The 18,231-nt window shown below is 39.4% G+C and overlaps 1 protein-coding gene across 4 annotated transcripts in view; it reads left to right on the top strand.

The window, feature by feature from the left end:
• Window positions 1–18,231, top strand: part of KDM3B (lysine demethylase 3B) — a 55,903-nt gene that overhangs the window by 16,126 nt on the left and 21,546 nt on the right. For 2 of the 4 annotated variants that reach the window (XM_070234191.1, XM_023617616.2), the window contains exons 3-9: window positions 1,346–1,459; window positions 2,502–2,607; window positions 4,078–4,202; window positions 6,283–6,357; window positions 9,270–9,869; window positions 13,169–14,402; window positions 15,304–15,505. In XM_070234191.1, coding sequence (XP_070090292.1) covers window positions 1,346–1,459; window positions 2,502–2,607; window positions 4,078–4,202; window positions 6,283–6,357; window positions 9,270–9,869; window positions 13,169–14,402; window positions 15,304–15,505 — 2,456 coding nt within the window. The remainder of the gene's footprint in view (window positions 1–1,345; window positions 1,460–2,501; window positions 2,608–4,077; window positions 4,203–6,282; window positions 6,358–9,269; window positions 9,870–13,168; window positions 14,403–15,303; window positions 15,506–18,231) is intronic. The other 2 variants (XM_023617619.2, XM_070234192.1) reach the window with 1 other exon arrangement.

The following is an 18,231-nucleotide window of genomic DNA, read 5'->3' as shown; positions in this document are numbered from 1 at the left end:
TGTGGCATGTGGACACTGCCTCAGCATGGCCTGACCAGTGGCGCCATGTCCGTGGCCAGGATCCGAACCAGTGAAACCCTGGACTGCCACAGCAGAGCACGCGAACTCAACCACTCAGCCACGGGGCTGGCCCCTATTTTTAATTTTTTGAAAAACCTCTATATTGCTTTCTATAGTGGATGCACCAATTTACATTCCCACCAATGGTGCACAGAGGTTCCCTTTTCTCTATATCCTTTCCAGTACTTATCTTTTGTCTTTGATGATAGCCATTCTAACAGATGTGAGGTGATATCTCATTGTGGTTTTGATTTGCATTACCTGTTGCCCATTTGTATATCTTCTTTGGAAAAATGTCTATTCAGGTGATTTTCCCATTTTTTAATAAGATAATTTATTCTTTTACTATTGAGTTGTATGAGTTCCTAGTATATTTCGCTATTAACTCCTTATGTATGATTTGCAAATATTTACTCCCATTCATTATGTTGCCTTTTTATTTTATTGATCATTTCTTTTGCAATGCAGAAGCTTTTTAGTTTGATGTAGTCCCACATGTTTATTTTTGCCTTTGTTGCTTGTTATTAAGTTTTGTTTTCTGAAATCAGACAAAATATACTATAAAGTTTAATTCTGAGCATATCCATTTGTTTCTACCTATCCTATTAGCAAAGTATAGGCATAAATGGTTACATTTTTTAAAATCTTAATTCTCCTGTGGCTAACCAAATTAAATAAATAATACTCAGAACAAATCTCTTTTACCTATTGATTATACATATCATCAATTACTAAACTGTCTTTTTTCATTTGTTTTTAAGGCCACTTTCCAATTGAACTTTTAGAAGAAGCTCAAATGGATGTTGTCCCCTGGGTGACTTTTGTAGGCTATTTATTTGTGAAACAGTAATATGAATTTATCCGTGCATATTTATACCAGTGATTATTTTAGAAATCTCACTGAGATTTCAGGAGTTGTAGAGATGATAATGGTGTAACTCTTTATTCTGGGAATTTACTGTACTTTTAGTCCTCATGAAGCCTGGCAAGAAGATTAGTCAGATCCCTAGAGAGGAGGAGGAATTTCTCATTCTTCTTGTCCTTTTTAGCTGTAAATAAGAAGTATTGAGCTGACTTTCTGCTCTAGTTTGCTTGCTGTGATTATTTGAGGGGCAGGTGCTGGGTTGGGAATATTTCCAAGGACTTAAGCTTTAGTTTATCTGTATTTACTGAGGTGAAAGATATATTAATAATGGATATTTTCTCTGAAGTTAGAGATTTGGTTGAACTGTTATATATGTTCTTTTGCAAGTTCTAATAAAGTTCTTGTCATTGTACTTCACAGACTTTCACTCCCCTAGTAGATAAACTCGGTTTGGGTTCTGTGGTTCCAGTTGAATACCTTTTGGATCGAGAGCTTCGTTTCCTGTCGGATGCTAATGGGTTACATCTGTTCCAGGTACTTAACATTTACTCTAGTCCTAAGCTTATTTCTCGCCTTGCTAATTTCTTTGTTGATTGTAAATATATGGTGTTTCCCCTTTTGTTTTAGCATTGAAACAAGTCCTTCCTCCCAGTGATACGCTATGCTTTTTAAAGTTTCTCTGTTCCCTTGAAAAGTGGGCTTGGCGGCTGAGGCTTCTTTCCTCTTCTATAGACCCCTACCCCACCCTAAAACCGCTTACGACTTAAGACCACAATTCTAAGGGTCTCAGAAGAGGTGGCTTCCCAGAGGTAGCTGCTTTTATAATTTGAGTCTGAAGGGGCCTACATTTATGTCAGTGGCAGGGAAGCTGGGAGTTTGGGATGATTCTGAGCAACATTAAATATTTAAGAGCTTATGTATATCTTTAGTTACAACGAAAAAGGATAAGTTAGTAATTTAAGCAAATTAGCATCTGAGTTAGAGTTTCAGAATTTATGAATAGTAATATTTGTTTCTCACTTGTAAGGGTTACTGTCCAAAGGTTAAAAATTAGGAGACTTCTAAGAGTTTTGCTCTCTTACTGAGGCAGCCAAGAACAGTATTTCCTAAACTGAAATATTAATGAAAATTTCTTTGTTGATGTGTCTTCCTCTCTCATGAGGCCTCACACCCTCTCAGCAACTTTGCTTTATTCATCTTTGTGAATATGAGTAGGCACTCAGTAAATGTTGAATAAATATCAAAATAAACAAACAGATTTACCTGGAATAAAATGTTTTGTGGTCAAATAAGTATGAGAAACACTGACCTAAGAGATTTTTTTCTCCTACATGTCTTCTCAGAGCCTTTAATATCCTATTGTATGTAGAAAGATATAGTATGTAATATTTCCTAAACCTAATTGATTCTATCATCCTTATTTTATGCAGAGCATTTCATGAGATTAAGGTCCTACAGAACATTCTTTGGCAAATGCTATTATAGAACTCCTTAGGAGTACGATTTTTCTCATCTAGTTACATATTATTGCTACTCATTTTAATATTCAGTTGTTTTCTTCTTTTATCTTTGCCAGATGGGAACAGATAGTCAAAACCAGATTCTTTTGGAACACGCTGCACTGAGAGAAACAGTTAATGCTTTGATCAGTGACCAAAAGCTACAAGAGATATTCAGCCGAGGTAGGAGCAGGATTCTTCTGTCCCTGAATTTTGAGTCAGGTGTGTGGTCAATGTTGAAAGTGATAGAATGAGGAGGATACCATGCAACTCTAAACATTTGTGCTTGTCTTCTTTTTGTATGTAGAGTCAAGAGTATCTCCAGTTAGCTGGATCTCTAGAATAGGTTGGCAAATTAGGCTCTCACTCAGACCACTGTTTTCTCTTTGTATTATGTTTCATAATATACAGTTTTGTCTTGAGTTTTGTTGTTTTTTTCATTTCTGAACTATTCACTAAGGACTAATCTTGTACCAGACACAATGTTGAGATACTAGGGATATAACCATGAGCTAGAAAATCTCTGCCCTTGTTGAGCTTACTGTCTGTAAGTTTCTCAAGTTCTAAAGACAGTTAATACCAGCAAATAACAACTAAGAGTGCAAGGTGGATTCATAAGGAAAGTTGTCCATAGACTCATGCACATTAACAGCATGTTATTTTTTAAGAATGAAAACAAAAAAGAGAATTATTAGCTTTTTTCAGTTCAGATACAGATTTTGCCCAAGATTCTACACAAAGGTAGATTATTGCTTCATTTGTCCTTCCCTTCATGTTGTACATCCATTCCTCTTTCCTTCTGAGCCTCGTGATAATAATCATGATTTTCAGTGAAATAGGGTCCTTGATTCTCTTTTGTCAAACTAAATCTAAACAGGTAAAGGTAGGAAAACTAACCTATTTAGGGAAGGAGAATATCAGGATAAAATGGGGCTGTTTAATAATCAAGGAAAGGTATGGAGGAAAAAAGAAATGTGAGGAAAAATTAATAGCAGAGAGAAGAAGATCAAGCAGACAGAATGAAAAGTGGAGATGTATATGAGTATATATAGAAAAATTAAGCTTAAATATAGCTTTGAGAGATAATAATTTAAAATAAGTAATGATTTAGCCATATAGTCTCAAATGTATAAGATATGCAGGAGAGAGAAACTGTCCTTCTTGGCTGGCCAACTGAAATTGCAGGGTAACATTACCTGCTGATAAAGTAATATCTTTGAAACTATGTGTTCCTAGGAAGACAGGTGCTATATTTGTTCAGACTATTATAGTGCAGAGGCTGGAAACCCCATAAATTGAACTCTCCACCTACTGTTCTTGAAAGTCAGATAGCAGAGTATAAATGGTCATATATCATTCCTGTGGTCACTTAACAAAATAGTACATTCAACTTACTGACCTCTCACTTTTTATATATATGTCAGATAGATCTGAGTAGATTTTCATAGTACCTGTAGTTTTTGATTTCTAAGTTTCCTTTCTCTTCTCTATGTTATTTCTAGAATTGGAAGATTGAGATAAGGTGGAATCACAGTGCTGAGAGATTCCAAGGAATCTCTTAAAAAAACAGAATTTACAAAAGTCACTGGGAAAAACTATTTATGTTTTAAATTTAATATTAAAATATTAAATACTGACTGATCTCTCCTTTAGGTCCCTACAGTGTTCAAGGTCACAGGGTCAAAGTATACCAGCCAGAAGGGGAGGAAAGTTGGCTCTATGGTATTGTAAGCCATCAAGACTCTATCACTCGTCTTATGGAGGTGTCTATAACTGAGGTGAGGCTCCATGTTATTTCATCTGAGGGCCATCCATCCCCTTACAGAGGGTGGTGTAGAGAAAGGGAGCACTTCGCTAGTGTAAGAAGACATGGGTTCCATTTCTGGCTCTGTCACTTAATGACTGTATGACCTTGAGAAAGGCTGTTCAGTTTTCTTAGTCTCAGTGTTCTCATCTGTAACTTAGAGGTAATTAGGTAACCCTCCACTGACCTCACAGCACTGTTTTGGGAACTGAGATAATGTATTTGAAAATGGTTTGAAATTGGTAAGAGAACACACAAATGTGAAGTGGTATCATATTCATAAAGGTTAGCAGTTAAAAATCTAGTCAGTTAGCATTTGCTTCTGTAATACTTAGCCACTCTCCCTGAGAGGCTGAAGAAATGAATTTTTTCTAATGAAGTAAACAGAAAAAACATAGCATCTAGAAATACCTGGAGAATAGTCTAGGAAAAACAATAGATGAGTGTTTTGAGTCAAATAAATATTTATTTATGATGTCTTTGAATTGGTTTCAGACTTGCCCTAAGCAGTCACATGTAATGCAGTTTATTTATTTGTTTATCATTTATGCTTAAATGATATTTAAAAAATATTAAATTGGGGCCAGCCCTGTGGCTGAGTGATTAAGTTCCTGCGCTCCCCTTCGGCAGCCCGGGGTTTCACTGGTTCAGATCCTGGGCACGGACATGGCACCACTCATTAGGCCATGTTGAGACGACGTCCCACATGCCACAACTAGAAGGGCTCACAACTAAAAAAATATACAACTATGTACTGGGAGGATTTGGGGAGAAAAAAGCAGGAAAAAAACAAAAAAGGAAGATTGCCAACAGTTATTAGCTCAGGGGCAAATCTTTAAAAAAAAGATTTAATTAATCTTCATTTAAAAATTTCAAATGATACACAGATATATAAAGTAGATATTGAAAGCCACCCCTTCTCCTAGGCAAATATCACTCCCTCAAATGGTAACCATAATCAACACTTTGGTATATATTTCATATTCTTCCAAATATGTTGTTTGTGTGTGTATAATATTAATATATTACCTATTTATATGATAATTATATAAATCACACTTCATTAACTAATGGGATCCTACGGTACATACAGTTCTATAACTTACCTTTTTTACTTAATTGTAAATTATCTTCTTTCTGCGTAAGTATATATAAAAATCTGCCTCATGCTTTTAAAATAGATGCATACTATTCCACTGAATGGATGTATCATAACTAATTTAATCTAAAATTGACAGACATTTAAATCTTCGCCAGTATTTTCACTAATATAAATAATGCTGCAGTGATTATCCTTGAACATATATCATTGCACACTGTTTCACATTATTGGAATAAATTCCTAGGTGTGTAATTGCTAAGTCAAAGGATATGCACATTAAATCTGACAATATCTGTCAAATTGGCCCCTCCCAAAAGCTTTTGTTCTTTAATAGTAGAGAGGTGAGTTTTGTTTAGCATAGTGCTTTTAATGATTATTGGTACTGAAGTTTTTTGGTTTCTGTAATGAAATGTAACAGAGTAAGAAGGTTTTAGAGATGCAGAATTTGAAATTAACATCCCTAAAAGAGACACTTGGGCATTGAACACAATTCTGTCATTCATTCTAGTAGGGGAGTAGAAATAAAAGAGATGGTGCTGGCCCTGTGGTGTCATGGTTAAGTTTGGTGCACTCTGCTTCAGTGGCCCAGGTTCACGGGTTTGGATCCCAGGCGTGGACCTCTACCACTTGTCAGTCATGCTGTAGCAGCAACCCACATATAGAGTGGAGGAAGATTAGCACAGATGTTAGCTCAGGGCTAATTTTCCTTAAGCAAAAAAAAAAAGATGAAGATTGGCAATAAATGTTAGCTCAGGGCTAATCTTCCTCAGCAAAAAAAGCAAGAAAGAAAGGGAGAGAGAGAGGAAGGAAGGAAGAAAGAAAAAGAAAAAATGAGAGAATATGAGATAATTAGATAGATTAGAAAAATACATGGTTACATCTTTGGTGGACAAGGCATTAAATCTTTTTTCCTCCCTTTTTCATATTTTCTGCTATCCTGCTCCTACTGTAGAGTGGTGAGATCAAGTCCGTAGATCCCAGACTGATCCATGTGATGCTGATGGATAATTCGACGCCTCAGAGTGAGGTACAGTAATAGACTGAGACTCCGAGCAGACTCATGACCTTGCATTATCTTGTTATGTGGATTCCTTATGTGTGTGTGTTATCCTGGATGCCCTTTGGATTTCAGCTCTAGCCACTGTACATTTCTTGCTGTTCCCACAGTCTTGTCTAGTTAAGGGAGGCTACTCTGAAGAAAGAGACCTAGTCTGAGCAAACCTTTTTAATCATGGCTGTGTTGCCTAGCCATTTTAAAATCCATGGCCTAACTATTTCTTCTTACATTCTTTTAGGACAGGTATGTTTGAAAGATACAGCAGACAGTTAAAGCTGTAATAAGCACTGGTAGTATTCATGACCTATCCAGTAATAACAAATGGAGAAGCTATATCCTCTTTTTTTTTCCATTTGGTGGTAGTGAGCTCCAACTGGTTCTGAAATTCCATATCCCAAGAAGAAGCAAATCAAACAGGTGCCCAATTCAGTGCTCAGCACACAGTGGATTACTCCATACTTACCATGAACCAGGCCAACACTCACTTCATTCTGAATTATCATGGTCCCCTGCCCCCCAAAAAGATACTTTATAAATCAGGGCCTGAACCAGTCAAGGAATCTTGTGTGAATTTCCTTCAGTAGGACATTGACTAGGACAACCAGCTGTGCACATATTCCTCATAGTCTTTTAGCACCTCTGTAATATTGCTGTCTTGGCCACTCCTGCTGAGCGTACAGTTTTCCTCATCATCTTTATCCAGTCATTCTTGACTTGATAAAACAAGATCAGGGTAGGAAAAGAAGCATCAGGGTTAAATTTAACAGCTCATTACAACATATTGTGTTACACAAATAGGATAAATCTCTTGACTGTGTTTAAATGGCTAAAAATACCTGTTAGTTTGATGGTGTACTGGGTCCCTTTTTCATTTTCTTCCTTATTCATTAAGCACCTATTATATGCCAGGTACTGTTCAGCTGGCCAGATAGTGCTGGAGAGTACTGGTCTCAGTATTCTAGGTTGTCTACTCACGTGTGAGTAGCTTGCCATAAGTAGGACATATAAATAAGTTGTTGCTCAGGAAGGTTGCTATGAGCCAAGCTCTACAAGTTGGCTGGATGAGTTAGAAGTGAGATCTGTGGTTTTCAGCAGCAGATGTTGATTCTTCCCTTTTCAGCTTTGCCATAATGTGACTATCTTCTTAGCTAACAAAGTACAATTATTATTGACAGTTCTGCCAAGTTTTCCAGTAACCCTTCTTAGAGATCCATAGTCACCTTGTCTCCTTGAATGAGTGAGCAAGAAAGGAGAGATTTCATTGATCATGCAGAAATAGTTCACAACAGTGAAAACTGAATGATGATAAATGTTGAAGAAAGGATAAAAAAAATTTGAAGGAGCAAATGAAAACAATTCTTAGCAAACAGAAGCAATTCTTGAATGAAAGATTTAGAAACTTAGATTGATATTACCAAAAGTATTGGGGAAACAAATAAATCTTGAGGTTTGGTTAAGAGTTGTAGAAGGGGGGCTGGCGCAGCGGTTAAGTGCGCACGTTCCGCTTTGGTGGCCCGGGGTTCACTGGTTTGGATCCTGGGTGCGGACATGGCACCTCTTGGCAAGCCATGCTGTGGTTGGCGTCCCACATATAAAGTAGAGGAAGATGGGCACGGGTGTTGGCTCAGGACCAGTCTTCCTCAGCAAAAAGAGGAGGATTGGCGACAGTTAGCTCAGGGCTAGTCTTCCTCGAAAAAAAAAAATGAGTTGTAGAAGGAAGTTAAGGGAGAAAACATGGAAATGAAGGCAACAAAAAAAGGAAAAGAAGGAAAGAAAGAAGGAGAAAAATATAGAAACTAGAGATGACAAGAAGAAATATAAAATTTGAAAAAGTTTGTTGTAACAGCTATTATAGTGATTATAACAAAGATACAGATCTGCACAAAGAATCTATAAATATTCAAGGGCAGTAAGAGTAGATTAAGTTGGTGAATATTAATGGCTAAATAACTGTGAGTCACTAGCTTATTGGCACCTCAACACATTTTATCTGAAAGTTAAAGCTAAAAAGAATACCCGCTTGTGGTGGGATACCAGTCTAGGAATGTTCTAGATATAAGTCCTTGCTGCACAAAGTTTGCTTGAGAGAATGTTAGCTGTGTCCCAAGTCACCTGCCCCTTGTCCTTCTCAAAGAAGGAATTTATTCAGATAGGAATTGCCCCTTCTGATCCTGTATCATTTAAGATTATCTGACCTCTTAAATAAAGCACAAGTAAGATTTCATGAGATAGGCTAAAATTATTGGAAGAGCCAAAAGATTTGGCAGTTTATGATAACCTGGTTTTTTTGCTTTCCTCTCTCTAATGCTTTGAAATGAGGTCTAGAGATTGATTGCATCTTTATAGTATCTAAAAGCAAGCCAAACCTATCTCTCTTGGGCTCACTTTTCCTTTGGTCACAGACTTGCAAATGTTGGTTTTCCTATTGTTAAATTGTCACAAGTTTTTAGAGACTTTTTATTTCAATACTTGAAATGCCAGTTTTCTGTCAAACAAGGAGATAAATGTGAAATAAAGCAGACTTTTTTTCAGCAAGGGGCAAATGAGCTCCTAGCCCACCTCCAGCAGTCTATTTTGTAAAAGAAATTCCACAAATTTTTAAAACCCTCAAAAAAGTCCATTTGAGGAAGTAGTGCATTTTGTTTAAGGGAAAGTTTGCCAAGTGAGGTCTAGTAACCATTATCTTGAATATGTACATATAAACTGAGTCACAGGAAGATTGGAGCTTTTTGACAAAGGGAATGTAGAACTGGCATTGGAACTTGGAAACTTGTGCCTGCTTTGATTGTCTGCTTCTAGAGATAGGAAAGAGCTAATGGTTTATGGTTTTCACAGGATGGAAGGTCCATTTTAATAAATCTTTTTTGAATTTTGTTTTGTAGGGGGGTACGTTAAAAGCAGTAAAATCTTCCAAAGGAAAGAAGAAGAGAGAGAGCATAGAGGGGAAAGATGGCCGGAGGAGGAAGAGTGCTTCGGACTCTGGGTGTGACTCTGCATCAAAGAAATTAAAAGGAGACAGGGGTGAAGTAGACAGTAATGGGAGCGATGGAGGTGAGGCGAGCCGAGGGCCCTGGAAAGGAGGGAATACCAGTGGAGAGCCAGGGCTGGATCAGAGAGCCAAGCAGCCACCGACTACATTTGTCCCCCAGATTAACCGCAACATTCGCTTTGCCACTTACACCAAAGAAAACGGCAGGACTCTGGTGGTGCAGGATGAGCCTGTAGGTGGAGACACACCTGTACCTTTCACTTCATATTCTACAGCCACAGGTCAGACATCTTTGGCCCCAGAGGTGGGTGGAGCCGAAAACAAAGAGGCAGGAAAAACACTGGAACAAGTTGGCCAGGGCCTGGTGGCTTCAGCAGCTGTGGTCACTACCACCAGCTCCACCCCAACCACGGTGAGGATCTCAGACACTGGCCTCGGAGCAGGGGCTGGGCCGGAAAAACAGAAAGGCAGCCGGTTGCAGGCCCCAGGAGAGGTGAGTTGTTTCAGGGGCAGATTTGCAAGATTTGGGTTCACTCTTTCACCCTACTTTGTTGTTAACACATTGAAAGGCATTTCAAATGCCATAGGGAAGGAGTATTTCTGAGATGTGCTTAAATTGTACTCTGTGGATAGTCTTTTATTGCTCACTGGACAAATGTGTATATTTTAATAAGTTTATCAGCTCTTAAAAGTCACCTGAACAATTGGGCTAATCAAAAACAGATTATACAATCCAATTTAATGAGATGCTAAAATAGATCTGGTGGGGAATCTTTTTAAATTATCTATTTAGTTCATGTAGTGGTTGAGCCTCCACCAGGCCTATGAGAGGCAAGGGTGATGAATTACAGTGTTGGTAACAGTGAACACTATAATTAAGCCTATGTGAAAGCTACTATCACCAACCCCTGTTTTCATTTCATCATTTTCTATGATATTTTCCTTTGAGGCTGGGCTTCTTTCTGTGATTTGATATGGCTATAAAAGCTTTTTTCTTTTTTAATACTAACTTAATCTTTTAAAGCCTTACCTGGGAAATTTGATGGAATTAATCACAGTAGTATCCAGTTTACTATATTCTTTGTCTGGTATGCATGTATTGTTGCTAAAATGGAACTTTTGTTAAATACATGTTAGCATCAAGTTGACTCCCCAATCAAATTTGAAACAATATCAAAATCAGTTCTTACAATCTTTTGACTCTTATTTTGGTCACCAAGGTATCATTTATGATGTGAGTCATTTTTTTTCAAACTGGCTGTTAACTTAATCTGGAATATGAAATATAAAGATAAAATACTAAATGATTTTTTAAATTATGTATAGGAAACTACTGTGTGCTAAGTACTGTATATTATAAACAAAGAATTGAAATCCCTATTTGAAGGAGCTCACATCCTAAAATGGAATTATTTTAGGTACAACAGTGTCAGATAAAACAATGTCAGATAAAACAAATGGCATATACATTTCCTCTGACTTCTTCCTCTCCCTAGCAAATGCAGCTTGTTAATCCCTAGTGTGCAGGGATGAAGAGGGAGGTAAAATGTCCAGGCAGAAGAGGAAAAGGCCTGTAAATGCAAATTTCACACTGTTCATGGTTTGTCCTCTGTTAGTTGATCAGAATTCCCAGGAGAACTAGGTGAGGATCTTATGTGGATTTCCAGTGTGTGTGAGTCATCATATTGCCCAAATTAATTAAAATCAACTCCATGTCAACAGCAATGTGGATGTAAATGGGGATTACAAAATAGACCAAATTTTGTATGCTACAAGAAGAGATCCACTGAATGCTGTTACTCTTGGAATAGCAAAGCTGAATAGATGAAATATGGATTCAAAGGGCATTTTCCAAACAGGTTGGAGAAATTTCTCTGACTGTATCAGTAATTTTGCTAATGTGTCAGCCTCTTGGTATTCTCCTAGGATATGATTTAAAGTACAGAAATGGATGTTTCCATTATGATGTCAAATCTAAAATAGGGACACAGCCCCCAGGAAACCTCTTGCCCTAAAACTTGAGTTGAAATCAGTTTGTCATCACTTTCTTCTAAGCAAAGGGTTTGGAATTGAATCATTTGAAGGAAAATGAAGGACCTTCCAAGTTATTTTTCATTCGTGTGTGTATTTATTTTTAAAGGGTACCTTTAGTAGTGAAACCTGAGCTACCCACACTGGTTCCTTGCAGTCATGCAGGTGTCAAGGCTCCTGGCCAAATTCTGCTAGTGAAACAACAGCAAAGCCTCAGGGCTGTATCTGTCTGGTCTCTTCTTTTTTCTTGGGGGCGGGGGGTTTAAGTCAGTGGTTGTTGGTTAGTGGAAAGGAAAAGAAGAAAGAATAATAATCTTTAAGTTTTTAACTCCAAAATGCCCTGAAGCAGTCTCTGTAGCAAATGTCAACTGGAGGCAAGCCATAGGTGGCCTCCCTGGTTCTCATGCCTCTATGCAACCCTCAAGGACAGTCCTAATATAGACTCCTCTTGCATATTTAAAGAATACCTTAAATAAATGGAACCCCCTCCCCCCTTTTTTAACAATAGCTCTTTCATTTATTTGGAATATTTTTGTAGTTGTGGCAAAGTAACATCTAACACAAAAATTACCATTTTAACCATTTAAAGTGTACAATACTGTGGAATTTAGTACATCCACAATGTTGTGCAACCATCACCACTGTCTAGTACCAGAAATTTTCATCACCCCAAAAGGAAACCCCATATCTGTTAAGCAGTCATGGAATAATTTTTATTTCCATTGTTTTAAAGTGAGTGTTTAGGGATATTATCCTCTACTACCAGAAAGTTAATTTTTTTTAGGAATCTATTGTTTGTAAATCAAGTCCTAGGGACTGGATTTTCTTAAATTAATAAGTATTACATAAGGGCTCATATCTACCTGTGGATGTTTCTCTCTGTGTATGTATACGTGTGTGTAATGCATATGAAAGTGATCCTACCCTTCTTTATTCATAGCAGAAGTTAATACTTTCAAGGTAAAAAAAGGAAAGTGTTTATTCATTCACCATTTTGTTGTGCTGAATGCTTTTGTTTCGTGGGTATATCAGTATCTACACTTTTCCTACTTGGAGACTTGTTAGATCCTAATGATAACAAAAGCGTTCAGTAATTAGTGTGCTTTCTTTAATTAGCATTTTTAGGTCTAAATTCAATTGAAACAGATACTTGTCTTTTGGGTTGACTTGAATCCGTAAATAAATGGCCAAATTCCAAAAGGGTCCATCTTGGGAAGTTTCAGACTAACAAAGAAAATGATTTTCCTTAATGTACAATGGGCTTGTTATGGGGCTAAAGTCACTTTTGTAAGATGGATAATTTGCAATAGCTTAAATAAATCAAAGCTTTAACAATAGCCCCAAAGGTCACTGAGGTAGATTAATATTACAGGGTCAGTAGGTATATTTCAAAGTAAAAGCTAATGTCTGTTCAGGAACACTTTTCTCCAATTTCCTGGTGAAGTCTTCATTTCCAAATAGATACTGAGAAGCCTACACGGCCTGCTAGTGCTGTGACAACCAATTGGCTAACAACTGAGGGAGTGGCAGGATGAATTGACATCTTGCTATCTCTAGCTCACCTTGCTAAAGATGCCCTCTGTATGGTCTGTGGCAGGTTTCTGCCCTAATGCTGGTGAAATCTAGTCAGTAGAGCAGTTTTCATGGATTTGTAGGAAAGAAAAGTTGATTGATCCACAAGAAATGTTGGCCTAGGTCCAAAGAGGTCATAAGGTTGTCAGGAGAAGCCAGCATCACTAACTCAGGCTATCTTCTTTTCAGAATTCAAGAAATTCTGTTCTGGCCTCTTCTGGATTTGGAGCATCTCTTCCAAGTTCATCACAACCTTTGACTTTTGGAAGTGGAAGGAGCCAGTCCAATGGGATTCTAGCCACAGAGAACAAACCTTTGGGCTTCTCTTTTGGCTGTAGCTCTGCACCAGAGTCTCAGAAAGACACTGATCTCTCCAAAAACTTGTTTTTTCAATGCATGTCCCAAACTTTACCCACCAGTAACTACTTCACTACCGTTTCAGAAAGTTTGCCTGATGATTCCTCCAGTCGAGACTCATTCAAACAAAGCCTTGAGAACCTATGTAAAGGCAGGTCCACCCTTGGAGCAGACACTAAATCTGGCTCTAAGGCTGGCAGCTCTGTGGACCGGAAAATGCCTGCAGAGTCCATGCCCACCCTCACGCCAGCCTTCCCACGGAGCCTCCTAAATGCCCGCACCCCAGAGAGTCATGAAAATCTATTTTTACAGCCCCCTAAACTGTCCCGAGAAGAACCCTCTAACCCTTTCCTGGCGTTTGTGGAGAAAGTTGAACATAGCCCTTTCAGCAGCTTTGCATCTCAGGCATCAGGTAGCTCTTCCTCTGCTACCACTGTCACCTCCAAGGCAGCACCCAGCTGGCCCGAGTCTCACTCTGCAGATTCGACATCTTTAGCAAAGAAGAAAACCCTCTTCATCACAACTGACTCCTCCAAACTGGTACCTGGTGTTCTAGGCTCAGCTCTTACCACTGGGGGTCCAAGCCTCTCTGCCATGGGGAATGGCCGCTCCAGTTCACCCACCAGCAGCCTCACCCAGCCCATTGAGATGCCTACACTCTCCTCGAGCCCCACAGAGGAGAGGCCAACTGTGGGGCCTGGGCAGCAAGACAATCCCCTCCTCAAAACCTTTAGTAACGTCTTTGGCAGGCACTCAGGCAGCTTTCTGTCCCCCCCAGCAGATTTTTCACAGGAAAACAAAGCTCCTTTTGAAGCTGTGAAAAGGTTCTCACTGGATGAGCGAAGCTTGGCTTGCAGACAGGACTCGGACTCCAGCACCAACAGTGACCTGTCAGATTTGAGCGACTCTGAGGAGCAGCTGCAGGCCAAGACTGGCCTGAAGGGGATTCCGGAGCACCTGATGGGGAAGCTGGGCCCCAATGGGGAGCGCAGTGCTGAGCTGTTGCTGGGCAAAGGCAAAGGGAAGCAGGCCCCCAAGGGCCGGCCTCGGACTGCACCCCTGAAAGGTGATCCTGCTGGGGCTATACATGGGCTCTGGCACTAGCCTCAAATGTCTGTTGTGTTCTTGGGCAGCGGAGGCCCTCTTTTTGATGAAAGTTTTATAATCTTATAAAATTACATAGCCAAAAAGGTCCAGCAAAGGTTTCTCATCAGACCTCCTGATTCAGGGTAGGATTGCATCAAAACCAGACTGTAAGAGGGGTGTCTGTCCTATGTAATGATAATCCCACAAAGGAAGATCCTCAGTCTTCCTTGATAAAATGTTTGTTTAGGAACTCTTTCTGTGTTTTTTTTTCTCATCTCTTTGTACCTCCCTTTGACTCGTTCTTTTGAATTTACTTAAGGGGAGTTACTGAGTATTCGCATCTATTCTCAAATAGCAGCCTTTTGTGGACTGGAAGCAAAGAGAATCACTCCTCAGTTTGATTCTCTCTGGCACATATATAAGGCTTTAACACCTTTTCCAAAAGCCATTAATTTCTGTGGTATGAGGTTATGGTCCAGAAGTGTGTAAGAAAATTTAATGGTAAAAGTAGCTGTTGTCATTAGGAATTGGTATCCCATGGGAGTCCAAGAGTCCTTGATTAGTTAGAACAGTCATATCATGAAGGGCTAGAGGCAGATGGCAGCTACCTTCTGCCTTCTTGGGTTTTCTTCACCCATGCCCAGAGTTGTGTTGCTGTAATGGGGCACTTCCCACAGATTCTCCGTAGTCCTTAGCAACCAGTTGAAGCCTCTGTGCTCCCTTCGCTCCCTTTCTGCAAGGATGGACCTGATGGGTGCATGCCCAAGCAGTGCAAAGAAGAGTGGCCCAGGTCAGGACAAGTATCTGTCCCCAGGATCATGTTATTGAGTCTCATTTATACCTCTCATGACTAACCATTTCTCCTCCCTCCCTTGCTACAGTTGGCCAGTCAGTCCTGAAAGATGTAAGCAAAGTGAAAAAGCTGAAGCAGTCTGGAGAGCCCTTCCTGCAGGATGGGTCATGCATCAATGTCGCCCCTCACTTGCACAAGTGTCGTGAGTGCCGCCTAGAGCGGTATAGGAAGTTTAAGGAACAGGAGCAAGATGATTCCACTGTGGCCTGCCGGTTCTTTCACTTCCGGAGGTACCCAAACTACTGTCTGTCTCCTTCCAAGTCTCCATTAATGATACATAACTCCCACTCTTCCTCTGAATCTGTAAGCACATCTCACCAACTTTCTTTGTTTTTCTTACCCCTTTGCTCTCAGGGTCTGTGCTGAGGCTCTGTCATAGTAGCCACTTAGTTGTTTGGATTGTGAAATGACATGTGGCTTTGTCGTTGGAGAATTGAACTTGAACAATCTCAGCCACCAGCCCCTGAGCTACGTTGAGTTACTCCTAACTTGGGTTCCATTTGAAACCAGTGGTATAAGCAGGACTCCATTTTGTATTATGGTTCTGCCTGACCACTTTCTCCTCTCTTCAGTGCTAGAGTCCCTTGAGTCCCCTTGAGAGAAGGAGAAGTAAGATTAGAAGATAACGTGAAGCATCTTTGAAGTAGAGATAACTGATGAAAATCCTAGAAATGTCCCCTGCTTTTACCAAACAGTTATTTAGTCACTTTTCTTCTCAATAAATCAACGATCTTTCAAAAATCTTTCATTTTTAAAATAAAGAAATCTGAGTGGTTTATCCATGTGGTATGGATTCACTTATTCAGCAAATGTTTATTGAGCACTTAATGTGTGCCAGCCATTGTTCCGGCATTGAGGATTAAGCAGTGCACAAAACCATCAAATTCTAGCCCTCAGGAGGTTAGCATTATAGTTGGGGAGGGAGACAGTAAATAAGAAAAAAAAAGGTTAAATATATGGTCTGTCAGCTGATAATAACTTTGAGAAAAATAAAGAAGGGAAAGAGGATTGAAGTATGAGGAGGCTAGAGAAGCTACGGTTTTAAAGAAGATTATTTATGTAAAGACGTGAAGGTGGTGAGGGAGTGAGCCATGCATTTCTCTGGGAGACACGTATGCCAGGTAGAGGGTACAACAAGAGCAACTGTCCTGAGGCTGGAATATTCCTGGTATCTTCATGGAGCAAGGGTAGCTAAAATAGAGTAAGCCAGGGAGGAAAGGAATTGAGGTCAAAGAGTTAATGATGGGTCCACATTTTAAAAGACTACTCTAAGGGCCTTGGCTTTCACAGTGAATAAGATCATTGACAGTTTTGAGTTGATGAGTGACACGGATGAATGTTTTAAAGGAGCATTGTGACTCCCTTCTTGAGAATAGATTACATTAAGGCAAAGGCAGAGAAAAATTAGGAGGCTGTTGGAATTATCCAAGTGAGAAATGATGGTGACTTAGTGCAGGGAATTAGCGATGGAAGTGATGAGAAGTGGTTGGATAAAGGGTATATTTTGAAAGTACAGCCCACATGATTTTCTGATGGGTTAGATGTGGAGTATGAGAGAAAGAAAAGAGTCAAGGATGTGTCTAGGGCTTTTGGCCTGAAAACTGGAAGAATGGATTTGCCATTTACTGATAAAGAGATTTCTTGGGGAAAAGCAGGTCTAGGGAGGAAAATGGGGAGTTTTAATTTGGGCATGTTAAATTTGAGATGCCTATTAAATTTCCAAATGGAGATGTTGAAAAGGCAGCAGGATGTACAACTCCAGAGCTGAGGAACAGCTCCAAGTAGAGATAAAAACTTATATTGTCACTAGGTATTTAAAGCTGTGAGTTTAATTGAGATCACTTATGCAGTCAGACTGTACAGAAGAGAAGTAGTCCAAGGACTGAGTTCTGGAGCTCTCCAACATTTAGAGATGGGAAAGATGAGGAGGAACTAGTAAAGGAGGCTGAGAAAGAAAAAGCCAGTGAAGTATTCTGGAAGACAACTGAAGAAAGTATTTCCAGGAAGGAATAATGAACTGTGGCAAATGCTGCTAATTGGGTCAGGTAAGGTAAGGACTGGAAGTGACCATTGGGTTTAACAAGGGGGAATGACCTCGTCAAAAACAGTTTTGGTAGATTGGTAGAGGAAAGCCTGATGGAGTGGATTAAGAGAAAATAAAAGGGAAAGAAACTGGTGACAATCAGTATAGATAACTCTTTCAAGAAACTGCTCTAATAAGCAAATAAATGGAGGAGAATGTAGGATCAAGAGGTATTTTGAGATACAGATTTTTAGAGGATTTTTGAGATAGCAAGTTCAAATACTGACAAGAATGATTCAGCAGAGAGAAAAATAGATGATGTAGAAGAGAGAATTAGTGGAGGGATGCCTATGAAAGAGGATAGAATGCAGAGCATAGGTGAAGAGATTGGTGTTTGCCGGGACCTAGTGCATTCATAGTAGCAGAAGGTCACATGGAGTATATAGGCCCAGTTGCAGGAAGGTATGGTACTGTGGTGGTGGGAGCTTCAGAAGTTCTCTTCTGGCTCTTTGTATTTTCTCAGTGGAATACTTAGCAAGGTCCTTCCTCATGGAGAAAGTAATATTGGAGGTTTTAAGAGAAAGGAGAAGATATGAAACGTATCTAGGAGAGGGGGTGCACCAGGAAACTGTATTATGACTGCCAGGCAGCATTAAGGTCTCACCTGATGTAGGTAGACATGAATTTAAAGTGTGACAGTGAGCATGGCTCTGTGTTTTTCTCTGGTCACAGTTCAGTGGCATTGGCGTAGGTGTAGTACAAGTGGATGGAGAAACTGGTAGGCATTCCTTGGGACAGCTTTTTAGAGAACCCAGGCCTCATTAAGTCTTAACAAGCAGAGATTGTATACTGTCTTGGTCAAATATGGTGAAAATTCTTAACTCAGCCTGATTCCTGTTAACTCTCATTTAATTTCTTTTAGGTCCTAGGATT

Source organism: Equus caballus, chromosome 14, assembly GCF_041296265.1.
Source record: "Equus caballus isolate H_3958 breed thoroughbred chromosome 14, TB-T2T, whole genome shotgun sequence".
In the NCBI taxonomy this organism is placed as follows: Eukaryota; Metazoa; Chordata; class Mammalia; order Perissodactyla; family Equidae; genus Equus; species Equus caballus.
Note: the sequence above shows the minus strand (reverse complement) of the source record. Positions and strands in the feature narration are given on the sequence as shown.